This window comes from Podarcis pityusensis (assembly GCF_964106645.2).
Source record: "Podarcis pityusensis genome assembly, chromosome: 10".
NCBI classification, from domain to species: domain Eukaryota; kingdom Metazoa; phylum Chordata; class Lepidosauria; order Squamata; family Lacertidae; genus Podarcis; species Podarcis pityusensis.
In genome coordinates, this window is record NC_138035.1 from 1,776,920 (window position 1) to 1,790,505 (window position 13,586).

The window sequence follows — 13,586 nt, forward strand, 5'->3', positions numbered from 1 at the left end:
TTCCCCACACATCCAACACTGCTCAGCATTCAGGGAAATGGAAGAGGAAAGCTGGCCACAATCCAAGAGACTGAGGTCAGCAGAAAGCGAAGCAAAGCCTACTCAAAGGGAAACCTCTTCAGCTTCTAGCCTTTCTGCTCCCACCATGGCTGAAGAAGAATTGCCATTTGGGAACGGCACAGCTGAATGGAATCCTCACAATCGCTCCTGCTGGAGGAATAGGGGCACTTAGCCCTATACTCAAAGGTGATGGCCAGTGATAAGGAAAATCCCGGGTTGAGAGGGCCCAGCTCGTTGGGGTGCAAGTCCCCCCATGAGTCTATGAGGTCAGTGAAAGAAGGAAGTTCCAGCCAAGTACAGTGGTACCTCAAATTACAAACTGCTCATGTTACAAACGCTTCACATTACAAACTCCGCTAATCTTGAAGAGTTACAGACCTCTGGAACGAATTAAGTTCGTAACTAGAGGTACCACTGTAATCTGGAGCAAACCGGCGATCAGTAGACCACAATCTTTATTGTTGCACAAGAGATTCCCACACAGAGCAAGAACCCTGAGCCTGGGGTGACATCAACCTTTTTAACTCACCCCCCCCACCCAGAATAATACATTTTGAGCAGCATCCTCACTAGTATGTCACAAGTGGGGAGGGGTATCAAAGGGTTACACAAGTTCAGCAGTTCATCCTTCTATCAGATACATCTCCGGACACCTCTCAAGTACCCACCACCCAGAGAACAATAAAACTATTGACATACATCCTTGCCCTCAGGGCTTCTCCTGAGATGGGCTTCCAGAACACCTGGCTTGGTCAGCTGCCTCTGTGGAAGTCTGTTGTCGCCCCTTGGTGGGTGGGGTGAAGTGTACGTGCTCTCATGGCAGGAGGCCCTGTTCTTGCTGCCTACGTGACTATCCGCTTCCAGGGTCATGGAGGAGGGTGAAGCCTAAATTCACCTTAAAATGGCGTCGGAATGGGAAGAATTGGTTAAAGAATGGATATTATATGAATTTACAAAGTTAGGTATCTTTCCCTGAGCTGTCAAGCTGAAAGGATACATTCAGACACAATCTTTGTAAGATTCTAGCAACTTTAGGCAATCGAAACCAAAATGGATACATTTAATATACATTGCCCATAGTCTGAGCAGCAGGAGGGCGCTGAGACAACCGTGCAAAGGCTGAGCTGAATGGCCGGTTTGCAGACAGTTTCAGCCGTCTACGGATTCCCCCATTGGCTAGGTGTCAAAACATAGCACTCTTGATTGGTGAGCTTCAGTTATTCATAAATCCCATTCATAAAACACAAAGTCCATAAATCCCATTCATAAAATGCAGAGACCGTGTTTTCCTGTATTTATACGATGTGTGTGTTGTTCTTGTGCTACTGAGGGGAGAGGGGTTTTGGACTCATCACCCCAGGGGATAATGTCAGATGGTAAAGACACACACCCTTGTAATTTCCATAACAGCAGGAAGGAATTCCCCCACTCTTGTCACACGCAGCTGGGCTCACTTGCCAGAGCCACCTGGAGGGCCTGACTACAATTCCCATCATCCCTGACCACTGGTCTTGCTAGCTCAGGGTGATGGGAGCCGTAGTCCAAAAGCAGCTGGAGACCCAAGTTTGGGAAACCCTGTTCTCCCTGAAGGACAAAGGGGGGTTCACTTGCATCAGAGCGTCAGGTGAGCCCTGCAGGATCAGGCCCAAGGGGCCCCTGTCCTCCCAGGGGCCAAGCAGGGGCCTCTTCTGGGAAGCCCACCGGCAGCACTTGAGCACCAGAGAAGGGGGGCTGCCTCCAACTGGGGAGGCGCATTTCTTCTAGGGACACGTTTCTGGGGTCCCCACGGTGCGACGCCTGGCTCCACTCGGCCAGGGCAGCTGGTTTTGTTTCGCTGCAGGTGAGCCTGCCCCCTGCAACGTGGGGCTCTTAAGGGAACTTCGGGGGGGGGCGGCGGAGGGGCTGCAGCACCAAGACCTAAAACACGGAGGGATCTAAGCTCGTGGGGTGGGGGAGGGGAGCATTTTGCAATGCAAACCTTGTAGGGGGACGGGACCCACTTTGCAGCTGGATCGCCGGGATCAGCCCTTCCCCCGCTCTCCTGATCCACTAAAGGAAAAGGGGAGGGGGAAACCTTCCTCTTCCTCTCCCCCCCTCCATTCTTTCCCTCCCCTCCCGGCACATCCGCCTCTCACGCCGCCCCCACAACCCCAGATCCCGCCCCCAAACGTCCCACCCCTCCTTCCTCCTCCCCCAATCCGGCTTCTGCTGCAGGAATGGGGGGGTGAGCCCCGCCCCAACCTCCCTTCTTCTCCCGGAAGTGGAGCTTCCACTCCGGATTGCTGCTCTGCTCCGTAGCTCTAGGGGGGGCGCTTTCGGAAGGGGGAGGGAGGAAGGAGGCAGGGGACCGCCCCCCGTGGATGTTGCAGGAAAGGAGAATCGGGAGGGAGGACAAAGAGGTAAAGGGGTCGCCGGGGGGGAGAGGGGGGGTAAGGACCCAGAGACCCCCGCCAGCTCCCCCAAGCGCCTTCCGTGGGGCCTGGATCCCGGCACGCGTGCTGCGAAGGGGCGGACATGGGGCGCCCACCCACGAGGACTCCCTGGCCCCGTTTCCCCCGCGCAGGCATCCCTGGGGGGCGGATAGAAGCGGGCCAGGAAAGGGTTAAGGGGTGCGGGAGGCGCCTGGATAGAGACCCCCCTGTCCCTCCCCATGTCGTCTTGGGGGCCCCCTCCGAATGGAGAGATGGGGGCGCATGGCGAGGGGTGAGCCAAGGGGGCCCTAGGGGGGGCCAAGAGCGGGGGTAGGAGGGGGCACCCCCGGGAAAAGGAAGCGCAGCATTGGAGGGGGGGAGATAGCCGGAGGGGCCGCCTTGGCTTCTCGCTCCCGCCCAGGAATCGGCCATCCCCTCAAGGCGACCAGAGAGGGATCCCTGGAAAGTGGGGTCCTGTCCACCCACCCTTCCTTCCTTCACCCCATAATCCCCTGCCCTGTCCAGACGCAGCAATTCTGCACCGTCCAACCATTGGTCCCCTGGAGAGGAGAGGAAATCCCGAGAGGAAGGGGGGAGGGTAGAGGCCTTCTCAGAAGCAACTCTATGTTTCTGCAATCCCCCCCAGGAAGCAGCCAGAAACCTTTTCCTCTCTCTCAGGCTTCCATCTTTAATGTCTTTTCCACTGCCTGGTTCATTGAGGATGAGGATAATGTACACCTGTCATCAGAAACAGGGGTGCAGAGTCCATGGAATGGCTCTCAGGGCTGATACAGAAGTTGCACCTCAAAAGCATTTCTGTTCCTCTTATTCTTTGTAGCCAATGTCAGAGTGACTGCCAAGCTGAGATACAATCCTTCATCATCCGATGACAGTGACTGCATGAATCTTTCCAGTCAATGGACCCATTTTCATGATAGACAGTGCCTGTGGCTGGAGGCTCTACACACCGGGTGTGCCTGTGCAGGCCAAAGACTGCCAGTATTAGCACAGGTAAGGTGTGTGACCTTCTCAAATGTACAGACTGTATGTGAATGAGAGTTAGTGGGTGGGATTATAATTTACAGCAACCCTGTGATTATCTCCACCCATAACATTTTGCGAGCTGATATTGCAGTATGAATTCCAAAATAACTGCAAAAAATCACATGATAATAATAATAATAGTACAGTGGTACCTCAGGTTAAGAACTGAATTCGTTCTGCAGCTCCGTTCTTAATTTGAAACTGTTCTTAACCTGAAGCACCACTTTAGCTAATGGGTCCTGCGGCTGCCGCCGTGTGATTTCTGTTCACATCCTGAAGCAAAGTTCTTAACAAAAGGTACTATTTCTGGGTTAGCAGAGTCTGTAACCTGAAGCACCTGTAACCCGAGGTACCACTCTAGACATTATAGTATTAGTATTTTCCCCCAGCCACTCTGGGCAGCTTACAGTACATATAGGTAAAGGTATAGGGACCCCTGACCCTTAGGTCCAGTCGTGGCTGACTGTGGGGTTGCAGCGCTCATCTCGCTTTACTGGCCGAGGGAAACGCCGTCTACCTTCCTGCCGGAGCGGGACCTATTTATCTACATGCACTTTGACATGCTTTCGAACTGCTAGGTTGGCAGGAGCAGGGACCGAGCAACAGGAGCTCACCCTGTCGCGGGGATTCGAACCGCCAACCTTCTGATCGGCAAGCCCTAGGCTCTGTGGTTTAACCCACAGCACTACCCGCATCCCTACAGTACATATACAAGACAGTAAAACATCAAACTTTAAAAACCTCCTGATACAGCTGTCTTCTAAATGTCAGATGGTTGCCTACCTCCTTGCCCTCTGAAGGGAGGGCATTCCATGAGGCAGGAGGCCCTCTGCCTGGTTCCCTGGAACTTCACTTCTAACAGCAAGGGAACCAGCAGAAGACCCTCGGAGGCGGACCTCCCTGTCTGGACTGAGCGATGGGGGTGAAGATGCTCCTTCAGGTCCACAGGGCCGAGGCTGAGGAGGGCTTTAGGCTGCAGATCTTGCTCCTCCATAATGATCGAAGACAGATAAGCATGACAGGACCCCAAAAATAGCAAAAATGTAACTCACAGTAAAACCCTGACTTAGCAAACCAAAACATCACTCAAGTAAGAAACAGACAAGCAGAGTAGAGTAATATCAGAATAGGAAGTGGGAGCAGGCGCATTTCAATACTGTAATTTATATATAGTTCAATGTCAGAGAAACCCTGGGACTAGATAACAAGCCTCCAGGTGGATGTGCCCCAACTGCCCTTCACTTTCCTCTTCAGCACGGGTAGAATCTGCCTTCTGGACTGTGGGATTCACAGTTGTTCTCTCCATCCACCAGGGCTTGACTTCAGGTGCAGCAGAATTCCCCAGCCCCCCAAGGATTTGAGACCCATCAGCTTTCCTCACCTGGTTTAGCCGGCCGGTTGAAGCCGTTCTTTGAACCCCTGTTGCATGCTGACAGCTTCTGGAAGCCACAGGTGAGAGCTGAGTGCAGGGTGGGCACCAAGGGTGGAAAAATGACCCCAGAAGGTGCAGGACATGTCCCCCACCAAAGGAACTACTGCTCCCCAACACCCCATGACATCTAGATGCAGGTAGGTAGCCGTGTTGGTCTGACACAGTTGAAATAAAAAATTAAAAAATAGTCCAGTAGGACCTTAGGGACCAACTATGATTGTTCTAGGTATAAGCTTTTGTGTGCATGCACACTTCTTCAGATACACTGACACAGATGTCACCAGACCCTTGTATATCGTGGGAGGGTGGGGTGGGGTTTTTCTCAGAAGGTACTCCTACTACCATCTCCTACTACCCTTCACTATATGAGGAAGTGTGCATGCTCACGAAAGCTTATACCTAGAACAAACTTAGTTGGTCCCTAAGGTGCTACTGGACTATTCTTTTTTACTTCAGCTGTGTCAGACCAACACGGCCATCTACGATTAAGTACAGTTATGTCCTGCTTTTCAGTGTCACTTTAGGATAGTCAGAAGACGGGCTCGAGATCAGGCAGCACGTCATCGTTATAAAGAACCATTGGGGTGGGTGTTTCCGCCTGGGATTCCCATTTGCCATCTGCTTTCCTTCTGCTTCTCCTGCTCTCTCCATGCAATGCAAGGCATGAGGACAGAGGTCCATCTCCAAGAACAGGAGCTTCCCTGATCACCCATTCAGCTGACCCCAAGCACCAAGCCTTGTCACTAGTTCTCTGACTGACCCAGACCACAGTCCCTGGAAGAGATGAAGGCCTGGGTCTCCCAAAATAGTCCATATGGACCTCCTGAGGTCAGTGAGACTGTGCAGGTGATTCATGAAGAACTAGAGATGGAAACGGGGGCAACCACTTGATTTGAAAGGCAGTCCCACAGGACAACAGTATTCCAAGATCATGCTCTGTTATTAAAGATGATTGAGGATTATGAAAGGTTGCTGATGCATTACTATCATTAGACATCATACCATTTTCATTTCCTAAAAATTGGGAACATGGGTAGGACATGGGAGAATGTAGGAGATGTTGAAATAAGAGAAGGTGCTAATGGAAGGTGCTAATGGAAGTTCCAAGAACAGGAACTTCCCTGAGCACCCATTCAGCTGACCCCAAGCACCAAGCCTTGTCACTAGTTCTCTGATTGACCTAGACCACAGTCCCTGGAAAGGATGTAGACCTGGGTCTTACATAATGGTCCACATGGACCTCCTGAGGTCAGTGGGACTGTGCAGGTGATTCATGAAGATCTAGAGGTGGAAACGGGGGCAACCACTTGATTTGAAAGGCATTCTCGGAATAAAAATTCTTCCGGTTTCTTGCTAAATGTAGTTTTTATCAATCTCTTTATCTCTTCATAAATCATGTTCCAAAAACTTTGTATCTCTAGACAGGACCACCACATATGGTAGTATGTTCCTATCTGTTCCTTACATCGCCAGCACTTGTTATTATTTGAATTATTTATTTTTGCAAGTTTTACAGGGGTCAGGTACCACCTATAGTACATTTTCATAAGATTTTCCCTTATAAGGAAACAATCAGCCCATTCCCCACAGTCCCATTCCCCACAGTCAACACTGTAATCCAGAAAGTATTTAAAAGCATGTTTCAAAGTCCTTCCAAAATTAAGAGCCCTCACAACTCCAGACCCCCCCTGGTCCACTCCAGATTCAAACTTCAAGAACAGCGGCTTATACTCCTGCAAGGCCTCGGATCTCTCCATTTGTGTTACTTGAGGTTCAACAGCAACCTCCTCCATTTTCTTCTGCACTTGCGCTTGCCCTGTCAAAACAGGTTCCTGGGCTGGTTCCTGAATGGTTTCTATATGGGTATTCGCCGTTTGTCCAAAGTTTTTAACTGCAACAGTCATCAAATCCATCTTCTCATGCATCTGCTCCAGCAAAGCACTTGTCTTGCAAAAAGCAAGCACCAAGACTTCTTGTAAACACATTTTTATTCAAGGTTAGAGTCTGGTCTCACGATCCTAATCTTACAGCTGTGAGGTCCCCAGATCGACTCCGGCAACAAATTAACAAGCTCCCTCTACAGGAGACAATTTCTATTTGTATCCATCTTTTGAAAGCAGGACCAACAAAGGATAATTACTTTCACTTTTCAAATACTTTATTTCTTTTGATTGCAAGAAGCAACATTGGAGTCAATTTGTTTCTCTTTTTTTTTTTTACTATCTGTCAAAAGACGTTCCATTCACAGTCGATGAACTTCCCCATAAATTTCTGTCTCTGACACCCAGACGGTGGAAATTTATCTTTCTTTACTCTCTCTCCTGCAGGCTTAAACAGTCAAAAATCCCCCTCTTTTCTCCTGCTTCCAAGAGGGGTTTTGGTGGTAATAAATGAAGGAAATTTAGAACTTTATATACGACTTTCCAGACTTTAGCTTACAAAGTTTTTGCTTCAATCTATTTGCAAAAAACGGGAGGTGGACTTCCTGTTTAGAGCCTTCCCATTTCAGTGCCAAATTAAAATGTTTCTTAATCCAATTTTCCGTTCTACTCACAGGTACTTGTTTAGAGTCCAATTGTCCACAGGAAAAAGTCAGCGCTCTCTGGCAGCGGCTGTGCGGCTTCACTCCGTAAAAGTAGTGGTTGATTCAAAACACCGCGCCACTCACCCCACGTCGCTTCGGATCCCTGAAAAAGGGTTTCCCTGCGAGTAGGGGAGGCGCTCCTGGTGTCAGCCGAATCCCATGTTCCCAGGCTTCCTCCGCCTGGGATTTTTAAAGGGTCTCCGCCCTCGCCGCGGTGGCAAGACCCGATTTTCACAGAGCGGGTTCCTCTCGGTCAGAGGAGCTCCGCCATTGCCGATGGCGCTGACCCAGAAGTCGAATTTTATATTTTTAGTCCATAATTCGTTCCAAATATTGGGTTTGATCGTATGTCCCAGGTCCCTCTCCCATTTTACTGTAATTTATTTGATATCTTCCTCCTTTCTTTGCCAATTCAAAAGTAGTTTGTACATTTTAGAAAGTGTCTTTTGATTATTATATAAAATATCCTTCTCCAGATAGGATATTTTTTTGTCAAATCCTTTGGTTCTTTTATCTTTTTCAAGGGTGGCTTTTAATTGATAATACTCCAGCCAGGTTATTCCCTTCTGTTTCAATTCGCTTAGGCCCTTTATTTTCGGATCACTACTTGTTTCCTCTACTAAATCCTTATATGTTAGCCAATCGCTGTTCATATTCATCCTGTGAACTGACATAGATTCCATTGGTGACAGCCACCATGGTGTTTTGGTTACTACTGATTTTTTACTCCTCTCCCATACTTCATATAATGCCCTTCTCACAATGTGATTTAAAAATCCTTTGTGGGATTTAACCTTGTCATAGCCTATGTAGCCATGCCACCCGTACACAATATCCCATCCCTCCAGAACTAGGACTTCCGTGTTTTTAATTAATATCCAATCCTTAATCCATGTCCAACACACTGCCTCAAAGTACAGTTTAAGGTCAGGGACCGCGAAGCCTCCTTTTTCCTTCAGCTCTGTTAGTAGCTTAAATTTTATGCGTGGTTTTTCCCCTTGCCAAATAAACTTGGCAAGGTCTTTCTGCCAATCCTTAAAACACTTTACGCCTCTAATTATAGGTATTGTTTGGAACATAAAAATCATCTTTGGCAATACCATCATTTTAACTGTGGATATTCTCCCCCACAGGGATAAATTCAATTTTCCCCAAGTCTCTAATTCTTTTTTTATTTCCTTCCACTTCTTCTCATAATTGTCCTTATATAAGTTTATATTCTTATTGGTGATCCAAACCCCCAAATAATTTACCTTATTGGCTACCTTTAAACCTGTTGTATTTTCCAGTTCCTCTTGTTCCAACCTACGTAAATTTTTCGTTAATAATTTGGATTTTCCTTTATTCAGTTTGAACCCAGAGACTTTCCCAAATTCTTCCAGTTGTGCAAGCGTTTTTTGGATACTTTCCACTGGATTTTCAGTGGTTACGATTACATCATCGGCAAAGGCTTTAATTTTGTAGTATCGAGTTCCTAGGTTAATTCCTCTTATATTTTTATCCTTTCTTATTGCTATTAAAAGTGGTTCCAAGGTGGCAATAAAAAGAAGTGGGGAGAGAGGGCACCCCTGTCGTGGCCCCCTTTGGATGCTGAACTCTTCGGTGATCTCGTTATTTATTAGCAATTTTGCTTTTTGGTTATCATATATCGCCCTAATTCCATTAATTATTTTCTCCAGACCTTTGAAAGTTTCCAATAGGAAATTCCATGATACTCTATCAAAAGCTTTTTCTGCATCAACCAATAACATGGCCATCTTTTTACTTGGTTTCATTTCCACATATTCCAACAGGTCAATTATTATTCTTGTATTGTCTTTTATATGTCTATCCGGTAAGAAGCCCGCCTGGTCTCTGCTGATTATTTTGTTTAGAGTCTTTTTTAATTTATTAGCCATCACCCCAGCATAGATTTTATAGTCTGTATTCAACAGGGAGATTGGTCTATAATTTTTCATGTCTGTCAACTCCACTCCCTGTTTTGGGATTAGAGTGATCAGTGCTTCTTTCCATGATTGTAGTATATCTTTCCCTCCCAGTATATTATTCATTATTCTTTGTAATATAGGGAGGATTACTTCTTCCAGGTTCTTATAGTACATTAATGTGATTCCGTCAAGACCTGGCGATTTGCAACTCTTCATTTTTTTTTATTACTTGTGCCATTTCATCTGTTCCTATATTGGAGTTTAGGGCCTCAACTTCTTTTTCAATTCTTGGTAATTTATTTTGTGGTAAATACTCTTCCATTTTATTAACCTCTAAATGTTCTTGTTTATACAAATCTTTATAAAAGTTTAAGAATTTTATTTTTATTTTTACTGGGTCTGTTATTTCCTCTCCTTGGTCCAAAATTTTATTTATAACTTTTTTTGTTTGCTTTTCCTTTATCATCCATGCTAACAACTTACCGGGCTTATTGGCGGACTCAAAATACCTTTGTTTTCCCCATTTAATTTTATTTTCTACTTCCTTATTTAATATACTAGAGATATGGGATTGCAATATCTTTATTTTTTTGTAAGATTTCATGACTTTTTGGATTTTTGATCAACTCTTTTTCATTAATTCTTATCTGTTTAGTTAGCTCTTGGATATTATTGTCTTTTATCTTCTTCAGCCTAGCCATTTGTTGTATTCCAAGACCCCTCATGTACGCTTTACTAAACTACATTTATGTCTGCATTTTGTTTCCCATTTATCTTGAAAAATTCCGCTAACTTGATTTTTGCTTGCGTCACCCATTGGTCGTCTCTCCATATAATTTTTACTAGGAATGGTTTCAGATAATATTCCCAAAAACAAAACTAGGCTATTTATGTACGCAACGTCAGCAGCAAGGGTTGTAGTGGCAAAACACTGGAAAGATAAAAATATACCCACTAAAGAGGAATGGGTAGTCAAATTGTGCGAGTACTTGGAGCTCGCAAAGCTGACAGATGCAATAAGAGATAAACCTTAAAAAATGGTGAAAGAAGAATGGGAATATTTAAATAATTATGTAGGGGACAAGGGCTCAACAAGAAAGACCTGGCTATGTTTAGAATGATACCGCATAGAGAAATGCTCCCTGATACCAAGATGAGGGATTCCTTTGGAATGCAGATAGAGAGAATTGATAGGAATAATGATCTGTTGTGAGCTTGACGGCAGTGTACAATAGATGAGCTTTCCTGCTTTGGCTCATTTTTATTTTTATTTTTCTCTTTTTCTTTTTTCTTTTTCTTTTTTCTTTTATCTTTCCCATAGTTGCTTATGTTCTGTGTCATGTACCTCAATATTTTTTGTAGTCTTTTTTCATTTTTTTTTCATTACTATTAAGGAATTTTCCTTTGTAATTTTGGTTGTTTATATTTCTAAGTACCTGTTTACATGTACCTGTTTAAAGCAAAATAAAAGTTTTTTTTAAAAAAGAGAAGAAGAAAAAAGAAAGAAAGGCAGTCTCAGAGGACAACGGTATTACAAGATCATGCTGTGTTATTAAAGATGATTGAGGATTATGAAAGGTTGCTGATGCATTACTATCATTCGACATCATACCATTTTCATTTCCTAAAAATTGGGAACATGAGTAGGACATGGGAGAATGTAGGAGATGTTGAAATAGGAGAAGGTGCTAATGGAGGTTGATGTGTCCTTTTTTTTCTGTGTTCTCTTTCCTAAAACCCAAACAGGATTTCCTTTCTGCCCACTCTGAAAAAGGTGATGGAGAAGACAGAATTGCAGGGGACAGGGCACCTTTCGTTTCATTAGGAATAGCCATTAAAATGTGTGAAATGTGGAATATGCTTCACTGAATGAGCACACACAGTTCACATCAATGAACACAAAAAGGAAATAACCCATTTAAAGGTATGGAGTACGGAAAGAGCTTCTGTTTCAATGCAAAACTTAGAACACACCAGCGGACTCACACAGAGAGAAAGCGTTTTAAGTGCAGGGAGTGTGGGAAGAACTTCAGTCAGAGTGGAAACCTTAAATTGCACAAACGGACTCACACAGGGGAGAAGCCATATAAATGCATGGAATGTGGAAAGGGCTTCAGTGACAGTGGACACCTTAGAAGACATCAACAGACTCACACAGGGGTGAAATCTTTTAAATGTATAGAGTGTGGAAAGAGCTTTAGGGATAATGGAAACCTTAGGAACCATCAACGGACTCACACCGGGGAGAAACCATTTAAATGTATCAAGTGTGGAAAGAGCTTTAGTGGTAAGGGAAGCCTTAGGAACCATCAACGGACTCACGCAGGGGAGAAACCACTTAAATGTATTGAGTGTGGAAAGAGCTTTAGTGATAATGGAAGCCTTAGGAAACATCAACGGACTCACACAGGGGAGAAACCATTTAAATGCATGGAGTGTGGAAAGGACTTCAGTCAGAGTGGAAACCTTAGGAACCATCAACGGACTCACACAGGGGAGAAACCATATAAATGTATGGAGTGTGGAAAGAGCTTTAGTGATAATGGAATCCTTAGGAAACATCAACGGACTCACACCGGGGAGAAACCATTTAAATGTATCGAGTGTGGAAAGAGCTTTAGTGGTAAGGGAAGCCTTAGGAACCATCAACGGACTCACACAGGGGAGAAACCATTTAAATGCATGGAGTGTGGAAAGAGCTTTAGTGATAATGGAAGCCTTAGGAAACATCAACGGACTCACACAGGGGAGAAACCATTTAAATGCATGGAGTGTGGAAAGGACTTCAGTCAGAGTGGACACCTTAGGAAACATCAACGGACTCACACAGGGGAGAAACCATATAAATGTATGGAGTGTGGAAAGAGCTTTAGTGTTAGTGGAAGCCTTAGAGAACATCAACGGACTCACACAGGGGATAAACCATTTAATTGTATCAAATGTGGAAAGAGTTTTAGTAATAATGGAAATCTTAGAACACATAAACGGACTCACACCGGGGAGAAACCATTTAAATGTATCGAGTGTGGAAAGAGCTTTAGTGATAATGGAAGCCTTAGGAACCATCAACGGACTCACACCGGGGAGAAACCATTTAAATGTATCGAGTGTGGAAAGAGCTTTAGTGGTAAGGGAAGCCTTAGGAACCATCAACGGACTCACACAGGGGAGAAACCATTTAAATGTATTGAGTGTGGAAAGAGCTTTAGTGATAATGGAAGCCTTAGGAAACATCAACGGACTCACACAGGGGAGAAACCATTTAAATGCATGGAGTGTGGAAAGGACTTCAGTCAGAGTGGAAACCTTAGGAACCATCAACGGACTCACACAGGGGAGAAACCATATAAATGTATGGAGTGTGGAAAGAGCTTTAGTGTTAGTGGAAGCCTTAGACAACATCAACGGACTCACACAGGGGATAAACCATATAAATGTATCGAATGTGGAAACAGCTTTAGTAATAATGGAAACCTTCGGAACCATCAATGGACTCACACAGGGGATAAACCATATAAATGTATTGAGTGTGGAAACAGCTTTAGTAATAGTGGAAGCCTTAGACAACATCAACGGACTCACACGGGGGAGAAACCATTTAAATGCATGGAGTGTGGAAAGAGCTTCAGTCAGAGTGGAAACCTTAGAAATCATCAACGGACTCACACAGGGGAGAAACCATATAAGTGTATCGTATGTGGAAAGAGCTTTAGGAACAGAGGATATTTTAGAACCCATCAACGGACTCACACGGGAGAAACCATATAATTGTATCGAGTGTGAACTGTCGCCGGAAGACCCCCCCCCTTCATTACATTGTAATGCACAAGCACCACACACACCTCCCATCTCCCCGAACTGGGCGATGCCCCTTCTAGAGGGGCATCACCTCAGCAGATGATAGCCTTCCGTAAATAAGGAAGTGTTGATTTCCTTTAGAACGCCTTTATTTCTATGTATTTTCTTCTACGTCCCTCCCTAAGACTAAGAGGCAGCTTCACCACCTGATCCTACCGATGATGACGCACCCTACTCCACTCCCCCACAACCGGCAGAGGACACCGCCGACATAGAGGTAACCCAACAGACCGGACCAGATCGGGGCACGAATCGGGCCCAACAGACCG

General features: G+C 45.3%; 1 protein-coding gene across 2 annotated transcripts; it reads left to right on the forward strand.

Annotated features, from left to right (window-relative positions):
• Positions 1 to 2,320: 2,320 nt before the first annotated feature.
• Positions 2,321 to 13,375, forward strand: LOC308486269 (uncharacterized protein; the record flags this gene model as incomplete). 2 transcript variants are annotated; one of them, XM_081022883.1, is made up of 4 exons in its annotated part: positions 2,321 to 2,459; positions 3,310 to 3,482; positions 4,829 to 5,084; positions 11,206 to 13,375. In XM_081022883.1, exon 4 carries the CDS (start codon positions 11,386 to 11,388, stop codon positions 13,225 to 13,227), a length of 1,842 nt encoding a protein of 613 aa, XP_080879009.1. In that variant the 5' UTR covers positions 2,321 to 2,459; positions 3,310 to 3,482; positions 4,829 to 5,084; positions 11,206 to 11,385. The 2 variants fall into 2 exon arrangements, with proteins under 2 accessions (XP_080879009.1, XP_080879008.1); XM_081022882.1 differs by lacking the exons at positions 2,321 to 2,459; positions 3,310 to 3,482; positions 4,829 to 5,084 and having other exon boundaries at positions 11,231 to 13,129; positions 13,212 to 13,360.
• Between the last annotated feature and the right edge of the window lie 211 nt (positions 13,376 to 13,586).